General features: G+C 35.0%; 2 protein-coding genes across 5 annotated transcripts; one reads left to right on the top strand and one right to left on the bottom strand.

The window, feature by feature from the left end:
• Positions 1-1,863: 1,863 nt before the first annotated feature.
• LOC111375119 lies at positions 1,864-6,641 on the bottom strand. Of its 4 annotated transcripts, none has more exons than XM_022997911.1 (9): positions 6,442-6,641; positions 6,273-6,348; positions 4,179-5,468; positions 3,953-4,071; positions 3,695-3,819; positions 3,023-3,122; positions 2,645-2,785; positions 2,488-2,571; positions 1,864-2,171 (listed from the first exon to the last, which is right to left on the bottom strand). In XM_022997911.1, exons 3-9 carry the CDS (start codon positions 5,410-5,412, stop codon positions 2,082-2,084), a joined length of 1,893 nt encoding a protein of 630 aa, XP_022853679.1. In that variant the 5' UTR covers positions 5,413-5,468; positions 6,273-6,348; positions 6,442-6,641; the 3' UTR covers positions 1,864-2,081. The 4 variants fall into 4 exon arrangements, with proteins under 4 accessions (XP_022853679.1, XP_022853678.1, XP_022853677.1 ...); XM_022997910.1 differs by having other exon boundaries at positions 1,865-2,171; positions 4,179-5,463; XM_022997909.1 differs by having other exon boundaries at positions 1,865-2,171; positions 4,179-5,463; positions 6,273-6,641.
• Positions 6,642-19,204: 12,563 nt separating this feature from the next.
• Positions 19,205-21,328, top strand: LOC111375122 (5-amino-6-(5-phospho-D-ribitylamino)uracil phosphatase, chloroplastic). Its single transcript, XM_022997914.1, has one exon. It carries the CDS (start codon positions 19,890-19,892, stop codon positions 21,033-21,035), a length of 1,146 nt encoding a protein of 381 aa, XP_022853682.1. The 5' UTR covers positions 19,205-19,889; the 3' UTR covers positions 21,036-21,328.
• The last annotated feature ends 372 nt before the right edge of the window (positions 21,329-21,700 follow it).

Below are 21,700 nucleotides of genomic sequence, written 5' to 3' on the forward strand. Positions count from 1 at the left end.
CTAAGATAGGGCAGATGCAATTTTCCTATTATTTACAAACAGAATTAAAAGATGCTGGAGCTTTAGAAAACTCTATTGTGACAGAATTTGTGTTTTATGACATTGATCATCCAAGAAAAAATGCTTCAGCTCCAGATGCTTCTAGCCCTGATGCTGTTAAAGCACCGCTCTGTTCTGTTGAAATTTTGTCCTCGACTAAGCAGTCCCATGAAAGTGGTCATTTTGATTCCTCAAATAATTCTCTGGTAGCAGCAGAACTGCATCCTGAGCTTGAAATTGCGGCTATTATTCTGGAAGTCCAGGTCAAGAAGAGAGAGTGCCCGAAATTTAAGGGTCCTGATGGAGCCGATGATGAGCCAATTCAGAATAGAAAGGCTGCAATATCTGACTGTGAAGAGTCCTGGAAAGATTCATGTAGTGATTCCATCCGGAAGCCACAGTTTGCAAAGCACCAAAATTTGCAGCCCTTCACCTTTACTAGACCGATGGAGGAGAGGTGGAGGAAGAGACTGTGGTGGCTGGGACATGGCATGCCTTCTCAATATTTTTGGCAATGGAAACATTCATATTGCTGGAGACCGTATCCTCATTGACAATCAGCATCCATTGGAACTCTTTGTTCAGGTAATTTCTCCATCTGGTGTGAGAGATTATTATTGATTCCAGGCAAGACAGGTTAATTGGTGACTATTTGGTTCATTGTACTTGCACTTCCCTCCAATATCTCGATTATAGGCTTTTCTAATGACCCGACCGCAGAGTTCAATCTGAATTGTGAAAGAGGACACGCTGAAATCATTATGGAGAATTTCACCCAACGAAGTTTCTCCAAACAAAAGTTGAAATAACTGATGGCTCAAAATAGTGCTGAGAAACTGGGATAGTTTGGCTTTCACGTTGCTCTGCCATGCACCCGGTTGCCGCGAAATTTCTTTGTTTTTTCATAGGCAAAGTCGAAACAAACACCGTACTCTTCATACTATTTAGCTGATAGGAATTGAAAACAGAATAAGAGTAAGTCCATTGTTGAAAAGGAATAGGGGTTATTCTTCTCTTGTAATTTATTATGCTTAAAGTGCATTCTGTGAGCGGTAGATTTAGCACATTTTAATTTTAAAAAAAAAAGGAAAAAAAAAAAAGAAAAAAAAGAAGACATAAACTCTCTTCTATTATTTCAAGAAGTGCTTCACATTATTTCTAGAAGTGCTTCATAAGAATGATCGCAGGGAAGGCCAAAATGAATAAGAAATGGATTCTTAAAAAATTTGCCATTACCGAGGATCGAACCCAGGTCACCTGCATGACAAGCAGGAATACTCATACGCTGTACTACAACCACCTTGTTGATTGAATTGGCTTTCACAATGTAAAATTTATATGGTATATTAGTTACTAGTTGCCATTAAACAGTAGAAGAAAAGTAATAACGAAAAAGAAATTCATCCAATAATCGTTCAATTATCGTATAAAAAGATTAACCCCCAATGTGTGGGGCTCGTTTCAGTACATTCATTATTGCACACTAATGTTACAACAAAAAATTTCTCCACATTTTCGAGGCACCAAGAAGCCTAGTTAGGGATGGAAGCAGTTCTAATTCCAGCACCTACCTTATCCTTTACCTGGAAAAAATTGTAGGATAAACTAAATAAAATCTTGTCTATCATGCTGTCTGACTCATCCTGTATCGCATACACATGACCTTAGGAGAATGCTCAACTGGGAGGCTGTACGTGTGAGCCAAGAAGATGCCACAAGGCCGCATCTTTCTACATTCTTTCAGTGCAAATCATGCCGTAACTGAGACAGGTGAATCCAATACCACTGNTTGCCTCCAATGGGATTTGAACCTATCGCAAGCTTGTCAAGTTATCTTGGAAACCTCAGTTGATACTGTTGACGATAGATTCATTGGTCAAGCTCTTTCTTCTGGAGCTATAATTTTAATTATAGATTACTTATCTATCAGCTTTGCCAGTAGAACCCCAGAAAAACTTGAAATCAATCTAACAATATTAGTTATCAGACGACCAATAAGTATGTCTTCAGTTAAAAAGTCTGCAAAAATGTTTTTTAAATCCTCACCTGTAGAGACTTTTCAAGCCTTCACGCTTTGCTATTTCTTTAAGCGTGTTGTATACACCATCATATTTGTTGACAGATCCTGGAATCTGCATGAAAATGTTTTTGTTGGAGCTTTGCAATCTAAATAATAATAATCATGTTTGCAAAGTGTTTATAAACAGTTTAAAAAATAAATGGATCAAAATAAGTAATGGATAAGTTGATAGTATTTGTGGGCCCTCAAAATATGTGGATGAACCGATGAAGAGTGGCTTGAGTGTTTATAAACGGTATATAAACATGAGCCAAACAGGCTAAATTATGCATCAAACCCACAAACTTGAAGAGAAGAAACCGAAACTAGCGAGACAGTACTGGTCAAACTGCATTTCTCTAAAAGAACAGAGCAAATAAATAACTAACCTGAGTTTGATATCTTGTTTTGACAACATCAAACGGAGTCGTAAATAATGCAGCTGTAGATGCAGCCAGTCCTCCACAAACTAGCTGCAAGAACAGGAAGCAATGTCAAAAACAGAAGCATGGTGAATTGGATTATTCAGCAGCGTAGAAAACAAACCGTGACTAATGTATTAGGTTGAACATTTGATTGATCTGATGCCAACATCAATTGCTTCAATCTTTCATATGTATAGAACTGAGATTGAAATAAGTACATCCGACAAACTAGAAATGAGAATTTCTGGTGGAAGCCGAAAATCTGTTAAAAATTAAGCTTAAAGATTGGATCAAATAATCAATAATACTTCCAGAAGACAACCAAAAATCAACTCCGGAACTACAGCTCTATACAATTGCGCTAATATATACTATCCCCAGGATTACCAGAAAAAACAGGTCAAATAATCTGAAAAATTGATATAAAATGACCAATAACCAGACTTCAAATTATATCTTCCCCTGTACAATCACGCCAATGTACGTTTTCCCAGGTTACCTTGATCACAGAGTGTGGAATGTTTCTGCAGAGTACAGCTCTCCATCCAGCATACAATGAAGACAAACCACCTTTCTGAATAATCTCTATCATGGCATTCCTGCAGAAGGCATAATTTAACCAAGCTAAATACCAATCCTAGAGTAAGAGCTGGTCCACCTAAATGTAAACATCAAATGAAACTTGAGAAATTGAAAACTTGAATAAATTGAAATTACTAAAAAAAAGCAGCCAGTTCAGCTACTCAATTTTGTGAAAAATTAAAAAATAAATAAAAAGCACTAATAAAAACAGAAGGCATTGCCGCCAAAGCTATTATGGATAATTATGATTATGCACTTCTCTTAGGCTTTGCTATCCATTTAAATTTTTCATGGATAGCTTTGTTTAATATCTCTGATTCCTTGGTAATAAAGGACAATGTTGATCAACGACCATAACAAAAAAATAACAGCTCCACCAAATAAACTTCTTCCTATGACTCGAATGGTCGGGCATTATCAAGCTGATGCATTTATGAGGGGTACCCGTCAACTGGGTCAAAACATTGTAATGTTATCCTACCTATTATTTAATATTTTATGACTTGACATGAAATTACTGCATATTATACAGCATTCAAAAATTCAGAAATCAATATGATAAATATGTATCAGGGTCTTAAATTTATACCAACAGTGCCGGTAGTGTGAACCAACTTGCATCTGCTGCTTTATTCGCTCACTTGGAGTGAAAATGAATGATGTAGCAATACTTGCACAACCCCCAGCTATGCAGTGGGTCAAAGACTGATATTCCTGCAAAAAGAAATATGCATGTTAATAAAATGAGTATATTGCAATAAATCATGGTAAATCAAAATAAATTGACATTTCCAATTCTGCTTTGGTTTAATTGTCTTTCTTCCATAATACAGAACAAATTTTTCACCTTGGGGAAAAAGGGAACCAAAGTACTTTTCACTGATTCATATGTGAAAGTGTAGATAGCAGAAATTGGTGCTGAAGAAGCAATATTGCTGGAAATGCCACGATAAAGTCCCATTACACCTGATAATGAACTTCAAATTAGTCATTTACTTTCAATTGCCGAATTTGGATTGTAGAGGAAATATTGAATTCCAAAAAGTCACCAGCAACCTTGCAAAAAGGCGCACCTCTTTCGGAAATAATAGATCTGCCTATGTGGTGAAGGGGTTTCTGATCTATGTGACACGACTGAAGAACAGTCTTAACAGTGTCCACTGGATGTAGACAAAGGCTGACAAATATCCCAGCCATGGCTCCCGCAAAAGCATGCTCTTGCTTGGCAAGTGCATAATGAGGTTTTTCCTTTGCCCACAAACAAAGTTCCGCATCAGAAGAGTTCGCTTTGATAGAATTTATCTCTTGACCGTTCAGGTGCTCACATCGGCAGTCGGTTTCCTTTTCACTTTCTTCACAAGCATGAATACCTGACTGTTGGAAGTCTGCATCAAATCTCAAAGCAGGAGTCTTACAATTATTAGCTTCAACCTCTTGGGGCCTGGTAGCAATTTCTAAGCATGAAGAAAATGTAGATGCATTCAAGTCAAACTGGGCGTCTACGCTTAATAATGAACCTACGGGTGGTACTGCTTCAACATTACAATCAGAATTCAGAAAGACCAAACTATTTGTACCAATTGTGTTAGTAGACTTGCAGCCACTAGCTGGACTACTTGAAGAGTTGCCAACATAACAGTCACTTGACCCCCTGTACTTGATCCTCACAGAATTTATCAGATCTGATGGTTTTGGAAGAGTTATTTCACTCATCCATCCATATATGCTACACAAATTATGCGCTATTCCTACACCTGAAAGTTGTTTCTCTTTGCAAGACTCGTGAGTTGTGGTAGACCTACCATGAAGGATGCTAGAGAGATAACTTTCAAAATTAGGTTGAAAGCAAGAAATCTTCTGGGTCACACTTAAAGATTCAATATTTGTTGACACCACTGCTGCAGAATCTGTTCTACTTGTCAAATTGACAGCAAAATATTGATCAGCAGAAGTGGATGTACAGAGAGTTACTTCATTCCTGGAACAGTGAGTTTCATCACCTCCCTGACAGACGTCAGCTTTGTATCTGGAACTAGTTTTTGGGACAATAATAGACAGTGGCTGACTTGCACGATCCCATATATCACTCACAGCAGAAATTAGCTCGGCTGTGCTCAATATCGTGGAAGATTTGATCTCAGAATTTCTAGGGGTACACTTATCATTTTCCGATGAAGTGATAGAATTATCTGCGTGCTCAAAATCAGAAAGCTCAAAGGATGCCCCATTGAGTGGATTATGCCTGTATCTGATTGAAGGCTTATCATTTCTTTTCAATCGACTCCTCCCTTCCATTTTTCTTGACATTTGTTGATGTGTATAGTTGTTAAAAAGAAGATTGTCAATAGAGAGAGGCAACTGCACTAAGAATCCAGTATATTAAATTAGTCAATTCTAGATATAATTTTTAGTTACAAAATCATCTAAGCGAAACAAACCACTCAGCTCTCCACAAGCAGAACAACGTTAAAGCTAGGGTTATCTGTTCATCAAGTAGAGCTCGAGTGAGCTTAGTCTGACTAAACTCGGACCAAGCTTGATCAACTAGATTATTTAACACATCATCTAAAACTTTCTAGTCCATCAAGCCCAGTTGAAAAAGTTGAAGGACAACTCATGCTTGTTTATGAACTACACAACCACATCCCCCTTGATCGACTAGATTATTTAACACATCATCTAAAACTTTCTAGTCCATCAAGCCCAGTTGAAAAAGTTGAAGGACAACTCATGCTTGTTTATGAACTACACAACCACATCCCCCTTCAAGTCCAGACGCCTCAAGCTTATTTATGAACTACACCACCATTCACATCTAAACTTTTACATTTTTATGCATTTAAATAAAATCGAGAAATGATTGAGGATCGTCTTCCTCATAAATAAGAATTCAACCAAATATTTCCAGCTTTGTTTTAAGCCAGGGACATATCAATAAGAAACAAATGACAGCTAATTCTTGTCATAACACTCAAGTCTTCATTAACATGTCTAGCTAAGCTTAAAAATTTTACTATATAAAACAGTAGTTAAGTATTAATTTTACTTTTAAAGTTAGCCAAACATGCTCTATCTACCATGTCTATAAACAACCAGTACAGGTACAAAAGCGAGCAAATCAGAAAATAAATATTTAATAGAAAATAAGGAAACAAAAATCTCATCACCCGTTAAAACTTAGCCTCCAAAATCCAGTTCTACATCCTTCCGTGAAAACAGTCAACTATTAAACAACGCATTGCCCTGAAATCAAGAATAGAGATTCAGAGTAGTAAAACACAAGAGACGAAAACACACATAAACAATCAGTAACTAAAAATTCAAGAAGTACGATACCAAAATTAAACACGGTAACTAATTAAACAGCAGAAAATAATTGCTTAAAAGCTGGAAAAGTTTAAATAACTCTAAACGAGTCAGAATCATTTCAGTTGAAACCAAGATATTCTGGTTCATGGAAAAATTGAAAAAGGGTTTAGGGTAGGGTGAGATTTACGGGCGAATTTTTAAAATTTTCTCGCAACGTGCAAATGTGCAATACATGCTTGACTTAAAAAAGTAATTTTTTGTTGGAGGAAGTAAAAAAAATAAATTAATTACTTTGCTCCTATTTGGCCCTCACTAATTTTGATTATAATGGAAAATAATTTTTTTTTTTTGAAAAATAAATGATTGTAAAAAAAATGAAAATTTTTCGTATAATATTATTTTATTAAAAATTGTAAAAAATTTAATTTAATTTGATGAGATGTAATTAAGCCAAATGGTCGAAGAAGAAGTTTTACTTGCTTATTAACCATGTCTCACTTTTTACTTTTTTATTGAAGAGGGTATGAATAGACCTATAGTGTTAGGGAGCCATTATTTTTATAGACCATCTTAGATATCTATCATGCTCTAAATATTCTTATTATAGGTCCAAAAATATTTACTGATATTAGAGAATGAATATACTGTAATAAATTTTATTTAATTCCATACATAAATTTAAAATGTAATATAATTTTTTTAATTAAAAAAAAAAGTGGATAGATATAGATCAAAATAGCGACTCCCTAATTTTATGTAGAATTGCTCTCCAAAAAAATTGAGCACCTGATTACTAAAATTAAAATCTTTTAAAGTTTTCGGGTTCAAAATGTAGATTAAACGGGACCTAGTAAGTGATCAGTCAGCCCTCCTATTAGCTGATTTGTATCTGTACATGTTATTCTTAGTTTTCCGAGTCGAGCAAGTGATCTTATCAATAGAGGTATTTATTACATGCATATTTGATTTCATAAATTGTGTCGAATGAACAATGAGTATTTAGAAAAGATAAATGCTACCTATGCATCCTGAGTCGCACAATAAATTATGATTTATTATGAGGGGGCGTAATCCCAGATGTACAACTTTATGTACGTGTAGCATTTTCCTTTAGAAAATTAGAAGACTTCTGAAACCCTTGGAATGCAAAGGTATAAGACTTTTGTACTTGTTTTTATGAGGGAAGGGGCAAAGGGACACAAAAATGAAACTTTCTCGAAATAAACCGATGTGCAGGGGCGGATCCAGCACCTGGCGAGCCCCTGTGGCCGCCCGTGCTGGATCCGTCGGGAGCTACAGTGGCCATCAGGTTGGTGGTAGCCGCTCAGGCGCAGCAAAGGGAGATTTGCAGAAGAAGCCGAACAGGAGTCTGTGACGCTGGAGAAGAAGACTTCAAATTTCCAAAATTTTTCTATTCGTTTGGGCTGATCGGCCAGAGATTGGGCCATTTTTAAAAAAAAATTAGGCCCAAATTAATAAGGATATTGAATCCGGCAACAAAGTCCATGGACCATGGTATTAATTTGATTTCTCATTCCCCCAACCCAAATTTGATTTCTCATTTCCTCCATTTGAAACCGACGGGCGAGTCAGGCGACAGCAAAGTTCAAACAGCAAACCCTGAAATTTCCATATTTCCATTCGAAGCAGAGTTGCAGAACAGCAGAATTAGCAGCTGGAGGCAGTGGACGGTTTGGCGGTGTCATGATGTGCGAAGTCAGGGACTCTTAGATTCGGGGGCGAGGCCACGGTCGCGAGGCGACGATCTGGTGAGTTGAAATTTGAATAACTTGAAGTGTTGAATGCTTGAAGTCTTGCTTGAGTACTGCAATTTGCAAACCCTTTGTTGATTTGTCGATTTGTACTTGTGCAACTGCAATTTGCAAACCCTTTGTTGTCTGTTGAGTGTGTTGTGAATGAAATGAAGTATGGTTTTACTTTCCCCATTTTGGATTGCTCAACAAGGTGGATTATTAAAAAAAAAAAATGTTCGGTGTAATAGGTGACTCTAGAATGATTTATTTGGATTCAAGAGTTGGAGAGTGGATCCCAAATTAGAATCGTTTAATTAAAATCTCTAAGAATCCAAATATTAAGTTAACCAGGAAGGTGGCTGTGTGTTGTATTGTTTGAAATGACTTTTTGAGTATACAATTTCGAGGCTGCAAGTGTAATCTCATGCTACTATTCTATATTTATGTAGTCGAAATTTTTCATGAACTGGTGTCATATGAAAGTTATAGTTGAGCTTTTCATTTATAGTATGGATTTTAAAAGCTCTTCCCTAATGATGGATTTAATGTGGAATTTGAATTATTATGGGATAAAAAAATCATACCGGTTTTAATTTTTCTCAATTTAAATCCTAAGCACAAGTGAGCTAGGACTAGTGGCTTCATTTTTTACTTATTCAGTTATTCACTGTGAATGCCGTTAAATTTGTGACCTTCCTCTGGAGCCTCTACATATAAAGGATGAATTATTTGTTTCTTTTTATTACACATTGACTTCAACGAGTTAAAAGTTGAGCATAAAATTCAAATTTCCTTCTCACACTGAGAAGTTTTAGATAAAAGATTTAACTTGGCGTCCTATATTTGATTGCTTCCCAATTTTCCTAGTTTTTGGATGCTAGAGGAGAGGACAGGAATTTAATCTTGTACAACTATAATGTAATATGGAATGTTCCACCTATTCATGATTAAAAGGTCAAAGGTCAACAATCTGCCTTAGCTAACCTTCGATCCTGGATTTGCCCCTGCCGATGTGCTTTCAAGTACCTAACTCTTATTTGGTAGTCCTGATCTAGCACAAAACATTTTAGAGAGAGGGGTCGTGTTGCTCCACGCCCAAACTCATGTATGCCTTTTAGCTCTTGTTTGAGTTTCATTGTCAAAAAATGCATTTTTGAATAGTGTATTGATGAAAAATATGTGATTAAAAAATAAAGAAGAGTATTTAATTTGTGTGTAATATTATTTTATTAAAAAATGTGTGGTTGAAATGAGGTCAAATCGCTGTTAAAAATGAATTTTGATGAAAAAATGCGGCTCAAACAAGGATTTAATATATATATATATATATATATATATATATATATATATATATTTTTTTTTTTTTTTTTTTTAATTGGTGGATAGATAAGAAAGAGTTGATAGATGAAAGAAAGAACAAGATAGCGAATTACCTGAAAAATAAAATCACCTGTCTCTAAAGAAAACGTTTTCCTTATTTTTAAGAAAAATATGATCATATGACTGAAAGTTATAAAATATTTTTCATGAAAAAATTTGTCAATCAAATACACCGAAAATAAGAATATAGGTGAAAAAATAATATTTTTCATAAAAAATATAGTCAATCAAACACGCCCTAATTTAAATTTCACGCTTCACATCTAAGGAAGCCATACCAGGCCACGCCAAAAGTAGCCAATTGGTATTGTTCTCTACCATACCAATCAAAAACAAAAGGAAATAATTATCAATTTCTTCACATTTATCCTAAAAATGATATTAATCATAATATAAGTTTTTTTCGTCTTTATGGCCAGAGAAACAAATGAGAAAATTTACAAAGGGTTATACCAACAAAACATATTATACCATAACATATTTGGCCATATGAACATGGATAATTTTGTACATTACAAATTCTATTTCGAAAGGATCGATATAGCGTCGGTTCATGAAGTTCCAAATAAAATATAAATGGTTAACTGCATTCAAATCCTCGTCATCATTATAAATATAACTTAAATTTTAACTTAAAATTGTTGAAATTCTACAGTAAACAATTAGGATTCTATCGAGTTGTTGGAATTCTCAAGTACATTCAAATCGTGGGCTCATTGTAATTAGTTAAAAGATGGAATTGTTAAGTTGGTAAGCTTAGGATAAGCATCATTCTTGCTACTCTTCGCGATGTCTTTCAGACTCGTCCAAGATTTTCTCTTCCTCTTCTTCGAAGCACTAATAGCCGTTTTCGGCATTGCATTAGCTGGACTACTTTTCGGTTTTGAAATGCTTTCTTGATGCTCGACCTACGTCTTTTCCTCCTCATTGATTCCAATAATGGAGTTGTCGGATTAATGGTGCTAGGTCTCTTTGCAGTTGCTGCTACAGGTAAGCCAACCGTATTCTTTACCCTAATTAGCCTCAACATTGGTAGATTCTACTCCAAAACTGTGCTAGTGTTAATGCTAGTTGATACTTTTACTGTTCAAAAATAGTGTATTTTGTAGTACTTGTTTAGAGTATATTTTAACGTATTTGTGTATTTAAAAATCTGTCATAGTATGGCCATATGTAATGCCATATAATCTGTCTAAAAGCATGACAATGGCAGGTAGGTGGTGGTTGATGAAAATGGTCGGAACACTTTTGCTATATATATTTTCTAATGTACCAACGAAGTATGTAAGATATATATTGAATATTATTTCAGAAAATCTTTATCCTTCTTCTTAGTTACTCAATTTTTACTACAGCTAGGTCCCTCTAGAGTTGCTGCTACAGGTAAATCAACTGTATTCTTGACCTCATTAGCCTCAATATTGGTGGATGCTACTTCAGTTTTGGCAGAATGGGAATCTAAAGGTCGTTTAGCTTGTGGTGGAGAAATCTCTTTCATATAGCCTTCTAGAGTTTCTCTCACAATATTCTGGTAAGAATAGAAATGGCACGTGTAAACCACATTATTTTGTGTGGATATCTTCATTTTGTTGCATCTACGTCTTGTCTTTACCTTGTTCTTCTCAATTCGAACTGTACAATTCTCCCCGGGTTCAAGGATAGATTCACGTCTGTTACAGAGTACAAGTATCATCAGAGCAGGAGAATGAAGTGTTTAACAATGTATTGTTAAATCGTTCTATAAACTTGTCGTGAATTCACGAACAGATTAAAATGATTTATACAATTCACATATGTCTTCATTAGATCTGCCATTAGCAAAAATAATCAACACTCCCAAGAGAAGCAAGATGGCAGAGAATAATCAAAAGAGTTTTTGTGGCTTGTGTCCACATTGCAATCAATCACTTTTGACGAATACAGAAGAAGAAATTCTCTTGCATGCTCAAATAAATGAAGAGTTCTAAAAAGAGCCCGAGAAAACATGCCATGAGATGGTAGACTATGTGCTTAGTATACTTTTCTTGCATATTACAAATTTCAAAACATGTGTTGTAATACCAATAGATAAAACTGGACAGAAATCATTACAATGGTTTCAAGATAGCAATCTCGAAAGTAGAACAATGATTTTCTGCATTTTGATTCTCTAAGTCTCAAATTAGCCTCTACTTCAAGATTAACAGTGCCTATTTTCCCGAGATCCATATCTAGAGATGTCCATTCTAGTAGAGCATGAAAATCAAGCAAATCTTTGCTAAATGTACAAGTTTTATGCCCAAGATCCAATTAATTTTGGACATAAACACTTTTAATATATAATTGATGTAATTTTATGACAGATCTATTACTTAATTAATACTCAAATAAATTAAATAAGGGTCATTGGCACAAAAGGTTCTCACATTTTAATGTTATTGTGCAAAACGTCTATTCATTTCATTTTTTTGCATTTTCATCCATACCTTTCACCTTTAATTGCGTAAAATACCTTTCACCTTTAATTGCGTAAAAGGACATTTTCATCCATTTTTAATAAAAATGATGATTTTACCCTCTTATTCAATAAAACAAAAAGAAAAGAAAAGAAAAATAAATAACTAGTTGCAATCATAGTCCTAAATTTTTCAAAACATTTCAGATAAGTCCTAAATTCTCCACTACCACCACTTTTACAACCCCACCAAGCTGTCACCTATAGATCTACATAGCACCACCTTCCGACCACAACACCCGTCGGACTCCACCACCACTAGCCTCACCTCACTCTTCTCAACATCCTCCCCTACAGTATTGGCCACCAATCTATTCGAAACAACCACATTTACAGCTCAAAATACCAAACTATCGTATACAACCCTTCACGGCAATCCCATTTTCGGTGCCACCCCATGTTCGCGCACCACCACCGACGGTTACCCCTCGTTTCGACAAACCTATATATCGTCTCACATCAATCAAAATTGCCTCAAATCATTTTGTTGTTATTCGAGAACATTCGACAGTGGCGACGTCCATTTTGCCAAACTCTTCTCCTTCAATTCATGCATCCCACAACATTAAATCTCCAAATTGGCATAAATCGAACCAACAACAAACCCAAACGACAATGGGTATGAATCTAATTGAACAAATTATTCTCTCAACCGTTTCAATTTCTTGTCCAAAACTCTCTACGGGCGTGATGCATGACGAGAGCTATCTGACCAAAATAGGTGAGTCCTAAGTGCTCCAATCTTTCAAATTCGTGTGTGGAGGGACGGTGGGGGAGTTAAGCGAGGTTGGTGGTCGTGGAATCCATTGGGCATGGTGGCTAAAAGGTGGTGCTATGTGGATCTATAGGTGGCAACTTGGTAGGTTGTGAAAGTGGTGGTGGTGGAAAATTTAAGATTTCTTTGTAATTTTTTTAAAACTTAAGGACTATGGTTGCAGTTTGTAATTCATCTTTTCTTTTTGTTTTATATGAATATGAGGGTAAAATAGTCATTTTATGAAAAAATGAATGAAAAGAACCTTTTGAGCAATAACATATATAAGGTAGGGGTGAAAATGACAAAAAAAATGAAAGGTAAGAACATTTTGCACAATAATATTAAAACGTAGAGGCCTTTTGTGATAATTGCTCATTAGATAATATAATCCGTAAGTTTAAGTCATGGTATTTGTTAATCACAAGGAGTTGTGATTGTGAGATACAAATTACATATGATTGAATCTTAAATCATTCGTGGTTGTAAGTAATAGCGAGATACGAATATCGTTATTACGTATAGACCATCACGTATATCATTTTCTTACTTATGAAGTAAGTAGTCGATTTCACAAGTTAAAGTGAAGTGACACTTAAATGAATCTGTGAATGTTTTGTTATAAAACGAAATATTGAAGACTCACTGTGAGATTCCACATGGATAACTATTTGATTGTCTGTGGTTATTCTTTAACGTTTGGTAGTGGAATTGATATTTTGACTTGAGGTCATCATAGTGCATTATATGAGAACAATTATACTTTGGTGTTGTAGGATGATGTTCTGCTAAGGGTTGATAATATGTTATCGTTCGGGCGTATCAAGAATCATATGAATATTGTAAATGATCAATAGGGGATTCATCACTCTTAGATAGTAAAAAATTATGATCTACATTTTATTCAATCAAGTTGATAACAAAATCATTGGCTAGAATATACTTATAAGTCGAAAATGAATTTTTAAATTATATTGACTTAGTAGTGGAATGAAAGATGTGATCGATAATTTTTTTTTTGATAACCATGGGTGTTCGGACCAGCTTACGGGTACCTCGACTAATCCCACGGGGTCTTGAAGTTTATAGTAGGATACTCACCTCATTGACCCTGGAAGGGCTCGAATTGGTAACCATTGGGGAGCAAACACAATGTCTGACCACTGAACTACCCCTCAGGGTTGAAAGTTATGATCAACAATTGAGATTAACACATATTCATATCTTTTAATTGATCGTATCATTTTGACGAAGGAGTTATAGTTTCATAGTAAACGAACAAGTTTAGTTTTATCATTTTTTGTCACATGTATTGCCCTGATATATTGCTAAATGTTAATCTAAGACGACGAATGTGAATTGATGGTAAATTAAAAAGATGTATTTTAATTTATCAATTTTGATTAGATCAAAATAATAATCCATATCATTAGGCACTGTGATTGAGAACCTAATGCGTCACACACAGAAAGAGAACTAGATGAACGAGATTTATTAATTAATTAATTGACAAGTATTGAAAAGTTAATTAAATGGATTGCTTGTTAACAGGCTCAAATTAGGTTATTGACCAAATTTAATTAATCGTATTAATTAAATATTGGATCAGATAAAGTTAAGAGACGGGCAAAGTCCACTTGGACCTACACCCCGTTTGGAGGGCATTTTTTGGGTCAAAAAAATCATTTCCCTACCGTTACCACCTGCTGGCAGCCATAACAATTGATCATTACATTCTCATGTGGGGCCAAGTGACCAACAAACGGTCCAAAAATTCATTTTCTTTTTCCAAAAAATGCTCTCCAAACAAATGCCTATATTAATAGGTTGCTAAGGTTTGAAAAAACTCGGGAGAGAACTCTTTTTGCTAATACAAGAAAAGTAAAAACTTTAGTTATCTCAACTTTTTTCCTTGTGCGAATTTTCATTGGATGCTGAACAATTGGATATGTGTGGATTGCAAATCGTGATGGTTCCTATGCCAAAATCAGTAATGGAGTTCGCAGAATTTATCAAATGTATGATTCTAAACACAATTTCCATCCAAGTACAAGGAAGATCTTCGATGAGAATTGAAATTTGTTTTATTTTCGTCTGTGTATGATTAAATAAATTCCCAAGAAAAGGGTTGGTAAATTGTTCACCGGGTGATTTTTAGACTGGTTTTTGTTCCTTTCTCTTCATTTGTAGTTGTCGAAAAACAAGCTAGCCAAGTGAGTGTTGTTTGGTTATTGTTTGCATTATCTCAAGATGTGAAAAAAATCAGAACAAAACTAAGCTGTCGCCAACTACAGATAATATAAACCGCTAGAAGGACAGATATCAATAAAGACTACAATTCATCAAAAGAGATTACATTGGATCGTTTGTCAAAAGCCAATGCTATGATTATGAAATTACATTCTGAATCATGGCATCAAGGTAACAAATTTCTCCCATGATCAAATTGTCGCAAGTTCTAAATTAATTTCAATTTAACGCCAAAATGATAAATGAAAATATAAAGTAGAAACTACGAACTAATGGAAAAATAAAATAAAATTTAGGCGTCCTTAGATGTACATCCTCGAGATTCGTAACATAGTGAAAAACAGATTAGCAATCCTAGCAATAACTTATTAAATAGGTTAAGTAATATAAGCAGACAATGGTCAAGAATCCACTTAATATATCCATTTAAAAAGTAGACATTGTATATATAGAGCTTATTTGTTTTTCATTTTTATAATAAGAATACATTTTGGAATAGTAGATTTATGGAGATGTGTGGTTAAAAAAGAAGACAAATGTCCTTCATATAATCGAGTTTCAACATGGTTTGCGAAATGAGATTGCCCTGTTTCTTCCCAGTTGACTCTTCCCTTAGCGTCATGGAAATTTGTGGTTGTGATCCGGATGCCGTATTGAGCTCTTTATTGTTTGCTTTCTTTCTTCCCATATTGTACGTGAATATGCTAATTTGGCTTCTCAGGAATTTTAACAAACAGCTAGTGAACGGAGCTTTGAAGAAAGGAACACAGTGTTAATTTCTCTTCTTGTACGGGCGTCCCAAATCTTCAACAATGCAGTGTTTATAGTGTGTGTTTGAGCAACATTATTTTAAAAGAATACATTTTGAAATAGTAGATCGATGGAGAATGTATGGTTAAAAAATGAGAAAACGTTTTAAATTTATGTGTAATATTATTTTATTGAAGACCATATGATTGAAATGATGTAAAATCACCGTTTAAGAATATATTTCTTTTTGAATAAAATGTAGCTCAAGCATGACCAAAAATAAACCAATTTCATTATGGTAAGTTCCCAATCAAAATTAACTTTCTTTAACCGTCCGAGATCGGTCCCTTATTTTTCTTAGCATCAATAGGTGAAGAGTTGTCATCATTCCCTTATTATACTTGAATTTTTATTTCCATTCTTCACTCAAACACGTCATTCTCCAATTATTCAATTTGTAATCAAACTTGCCACTTAGTCCATCCACTTAATTATATTTATTTTTGAGGCTCTTCTATTTCTTATTTGTTGGACTTTTGCCCAATTTCACGTAACGTGAGGCGGAAAAAGTCACGAAAAACATGGGCTGAAAATAAAGTAGCGGGGCAGGAGCTGAGGCTGCCCGCTTCGTCCCCCACACCATCGAATATTTCTGGGAAGCATGCTGAGGTGAAGGCAGGATGGGAACTAAAAGTATCTTTGTTTATTGTCCAGTTACATTTTTGTTTGTTCAACTTTTATTTTTTTTAAATACAAAAATGTGAAAATAAAATAAAAAATAATAATCGAGGCAAAAAAAACCGAGAACCATCTTTACACGGGTTCTCTGCCCCGTTTGGAGCGGGTCAGGGCATTTTGCTAAAACGTGAGCGACATTACAGAGCCGTGAAGAGAAATCAACAGTTAATCAGATAAAGAGCCCAATGGCCTAGCCGCCTAAGTGGTGTTATATGTATAGAAAAAAAACTTACTGGGGGAAAAAATAAATTCGTTAGAACTTTTCAACATTTCTTTGTGAGCATCGGATCATAAATTTCGGTCTCTCATTGAGATACTCTCGACCTCTCACCTAATTTCATTTTTGAATGAAAAAATAAAGCATTACAAATACTAGAACGTAAAAAAGACTCTTAGTCATAGAAAGAATCTCTCAATCAAAATAGAGAAATGAACATTGATCTAAAAGTAGAATTAAGCACATTTTTATTGGTGCATATCTTCGAGAATGACTCCATACTTGAAAATGGAGATGAATGTGATGAACTTTGAAGTTGGAGAATTTTTACGAAGAATGTGATCCAAATTGAGAACTGAACATAGATCTAAAAGTCAAATTAATCACATTTTTATTGGCGCATATCTTTGAGAATGGCTTCACACTCGAAATTGGAGATGAATATGATGAACTTTGAAGTTGGAGAAATCTTGCAAAGAATTTGAAACTTAAAATCAAGTTTCAAGACATTTTACTACGTCGTTTCCTTAAGATGTTACTCGTCTCCACTACAACGTGATATAGGCCCCGTTTAGGAGGGATTTTAAGAATTGATTTTTTGACCGTTAGAAGACAAGTGGGGTCCACCTGCGAGAGAAGAAGTAAAAAAAAATTACGGCTGAAATGATGAAATAACGGTCAAAAAATAAATTTTTTAGAGTAAAAAATCCCTCCCTAACAGGCTGATACTAGGAGTTATGCAAATTATTTTCAAGATATAACAGAACAAAATACATTATTCGTATTGTACAAAAACGAAGATAACCTCAAACACAAATTATTGATAACTTAATATAATAGAAGGTTTGTGTTCTGTTTTGCAGTTTGACATGATAAAATCGATTTTTGAGAGTAATTGATGCAAAAAAATAAATGGGAATAAGAATTTGAGAATCACAAATTTAAAATGCATTTCACATGTTCTAGAAGTTGCATCCTTTCAGTGGGGGCCTCTCAATAAGAATTTAGAAATTCAAAGACATCAAAAGAAAAAAACAACACACAAGCCAAATTAATAGTATTGTGCTGTGCTAGACTTCTATCTTCTGTTTACACAAGCCATTATATTAGAACTCTAGTTCTTTGCCATTCGTAATTGTAGATTTTAAAATTGGGTCGAATGTGTTCGTCCAATCAGAAAACTAATTAATCGGACATTAGTCTGGGCTGGTTGGTATACTTGTATCAATTGACAATTGAAATGTTTGTGACTGACTCAACCTCTCTAGTTTTGAGAAAAATCAGCGATTTGATAAGACTAAATCTGCCGAATTTTTCGAAACTAAAAAATGTTGAATAAGACAAGCAATTCATATAGGTAAATCGACCCAACATCTATGTATTTTAATTAGGAATGGAAATGGGGCTTGGATTTGGAGTGAGCAAATATTCATGTCATGTTCCTTCGAGAACTTTTTAGCTTAAGATTCGATTGGATGATCTCGAGTTTGAGATTGAACGACCAATGCCCATACCTATCTCCAACTCAAGTCGGAGCAATATATATATATATAATTTTTTTTTTTTTTTTTTTTTTTTTTTTTTTTTTTTTTTTATTTTTTTTTTTTTTGTTTTGTTCTCTATATATAATTTCCCTTCTAATCATAGAACTCGCAATAAGACACGTTACCATTGTGGCACCAAGTGGTTGTTAAGAACTTGTCTACTTTGAGTGGCTGAGAATGTGAATTTGCCAGAAGAATCTAGCACATATTATGGAACGGAATCATCTTCACAAATCACAATTCTATGGTGGGCTCTTATTAGCTTGGAATTATACGTGAATTCAATAGTAACTTGTTGCAATTCTTATCATGTGATGGACCACGTCTACTTTTTCTGTTTTTATTTGCTAGGCGAAATTGAAAATAGGGACGATTAAATTTGTATATTTTTCAAACAGTACTCAGTTTGATTCGTTTCACACCTAATTTTCGTCTCAATTTAATAAATTGTCTTCTATAAAACGAGGATTTTTTTTAAAAGCTGTTCGGTACAGAAATATTTAGCCCTTTTTTATGGGAATTAAAATCAGATTTTTAACAGATTTTGATAAAAATGATGAAATTTGTAATTGAGAAATTGTGGATCTCATGAAATAGATGATTAAATTAATAATTGATTTTAAGTTAGATTAAAATATGAATTTTAATTTCTATCAACTAGGGGCCTATTGTGTATGTAACAATTAAAAGGGGGGGAAAACAGCAAATGAAAATAGAGAATACACAGTGAGGCAGAACAGTAAACACGTTTTTATTATATCCTGAAATACTAAAGTCGTATGGGCGTCCGATTTTGAAGAAGTTTAACGGAAACCGACACGTGTAGTTTCCAACTAAATCACCCCTTTGTTGGCATCACCGGTTTCCCAGAAACCCTTCGCGTTGCTTATATACCACAAACAAATGTGGCAAATACTTCAAACCAAATACAATAAAAATCTCATCTCTCTTTCTAAAATTTATTGGTTTTACAATAATCAAAAGCCTTGTTTACACCCCAATCTCTTCTTAATAGTTTTCGTTTTTCGTGCTCTCTGTTAATATTCATAATCTAAGTTATTTCTTCCACGAATTTCTGTTTTTTATTGGGATTTTTGGCTGAAATCAATTGGGGATTTCTGTGTATATATAATTTTTTTTTCTATCTTTTGGCTTCTGGGATTGATTATTTAGGGCGTGGTCGTTGTTAATCGTAATACTAATCGTGTTGGGGGTGGTGGGTGTTGTTTAAATTTCAGATTAGGTTTGTATACTTTGATGGGGTTCTAATACAGGTCAGATCTTTACCATTTTTATGCCTTTTTTTTTGTGAGATAAACTTGTGTGTCACGCAGTGATTTCTCACAAAAGAAATTCTGTCGGCATAGTTTAAAATTTTTATCGGGTTTGCGTATTGCTATTGGATTTCGTGCTATCTAGTAATTACATGATAGGACTTGATTTAAAAGAATATTCGTGAAAGTTAATGCCATAAGGGCTCCCCTGTATCCGTGGTAGCCAGATTTGGTTACTACTTTACATCATTAAGTAAAATTTTTTGAAGTCAAATTGTAGTTGGGTTCTGCTATTTTACAGTTATCGCCAGTTAATAAAGATGGAGTCAATTTCTGCAACATCCCTTTTGGGTCATCGACCTGTTTATGGAGGTTATTGTAGCAAGGATGTTTCAGGCAAACGAAAGCAGGTCCAGCATTTCCAGCTTCCTTTTACAGAATTTCTACGAAGGAAGGTTTCTTTTCCAATTTCTTTGCCGGGATTGCGAGTTGATAAACAAACAGTGCCATCGATAAAGGCTCAGGCAATGGAATTGACAAAAGAGGCATATTCCTATAGAGAAAATGTGAAAATACCGAGGGATTTTGGATATGGGATTGATACTGGTGTTGGTCGTAGACCAGGGTTGTGGCCACCGGAGAATAGGGCGGATAATCCCGTACTTCAAAATCCATTGCTTCGTCAAGAAAGAATGGGCTGTGGGTGGTTAGGTGCTATATTTGAGTGGGAAGGTGTGTTAATTGAAGATAATCCTGATCTTGAGAACCAGGCCTGGTTGGCTCTTGCTCGTGAAGAAGGGAAATCCCCACCTCCTGCTTTTATGCTCCGAAGGATAGAAGGAATGAAGAATGAGCAGGCAATATCAGAAGTTCTCTGCTGGTCGAGAGATCCAGCCTCGTTGAAGCGAATGGCATTTAGGAAGGAGGAGATTTACCAAGCTCTGCAAGGTGGGATTTATACATTTCGCTCAGGTTCTCAAGAGTTTGTGAATGTTCTGATGCATTACAAAGTACCAATGGCTTTGGTCTCTACTCGCCCAAGAAAATATCTTGAGATAGCAATGCGAGCAATAGGTATTGAAGGGGTCTTCAATGTCATCGTAGCAGCAGAGGATGTCTACAGGGGGAAGCCCGATCCCGAGATGTTTGTGTATGCAGCACAGCTTCTTCAATTCATACCTGAACGGTGTATAGTGTTCGGGAACTCGAATCAAACAGTCGAGGCTGCACATGATGCAAAGATGAAATGTGTAGCTGTTGCTAGCAAGCACCCAGTATACGAGCTTGGGGCTGCTGACCTTGTTGTGCGGCGCCTTGATGAGCTCTCGATAGTAGATTTAAAGAACCTTGCAGATATTGAATCAGCTGAGTTCGGGTCTGGGGAGCCAGAATTGGAGATGGAGGAAGAACTAGAAGCTGATCGATACCCGTATTCTTCTGTAGGCGTCGATGATGATTTCTGGTGACACTTTCTCAATGTACAGTATGTTGTTGTTCTCGATCTAATTCCAGTGATGAAAATGCCACTTCTGTCGTGTATAAAGATAGGAAACAGAAGAAGAAAGGTTCAAATTTGGTGTTAAAGAAATCAAAAAGCTAGAAAACAAACTGAAAATTAAAAAAAATAAAAAAATCATCATATGATAATTATAATTACTAATTGTAATTGTTATTAATTAATAGTCCATTTCCAATAAGTGTTTATGCCATATTGTCTGGATTATTTTTATGATAATATATTCTGGACTTTTACTATCTATACCAGATTCTTGAGAGTTAGAAGATATGGAAGTTTCTTTTAATTACATGGGCCTATGGTACCTGGTGACACTGGGAAAAGTTATATTGGCGAAATGCTAGGTGTAGTTGTCACAAATCTATTTGACGAGAGTCTCATGTGCATTTATGTATGTGCATCTTTCTAATTTGATGGTGAAAAATCTTTTTATTCAAGATATTATTCCTGAGGATTGAATAATTGAAGGAATTGTCTAATAACTACATAGGCTCAAGTGCAGGGCAATCTGGAAAATTTAGATTGGATTAAAAGCTATTAGCTACTAGAGAGATATTATGCCTGGCAGACACAAATCTAATTGTGAGTCTTGCATATATTAATCAATCTATTTAC

The sequence above is a fragment of the Olea europaea genome, unplaced genomic scaffold, assembly GCF_002742605.1.
Source record: "Olea europaea var. sylvestris unplaced genomic scaffold, O_europaea_v1 scaffold134, whole genome shotgun sequence".
Lineage (NCBI taxonomy): Eukaryota > Viridiplantae > Streptophyta > Magnoliopsida > Lamiales > Oleaceae > Olea > Olea europaea.

Coding starts and splice junctions, on each gene's coding strand:
- LOC111375119 (XM_022997911.1), bottom strand. CDS start 5,412: ATGTCAAGAAAAATGGAAGGGAGGAGTCGATTGAAAAGAAATGATAAG. Junction 4,072..4,178: donor ATCTATTATTTCCGAAAGAG/GTGCGCCTTTTT, acceptor GTTCATTATCAG/GTGTAATGGGACTTTATCGT. Junction 2,786..3,022: donor TTCCACACTCTGTGATCAAG/GTAACCTGGGAA, acceptor AATTTTTAACAG/ATTTTCGGCTTCCACCAGAA.
- LOC111375122 (XM_022997914.1), top strand. CDS start 19,890: ATGGAGTCAATTTCTGCAACATCCCTTTTGGGTCATCGACCTGTTTAT.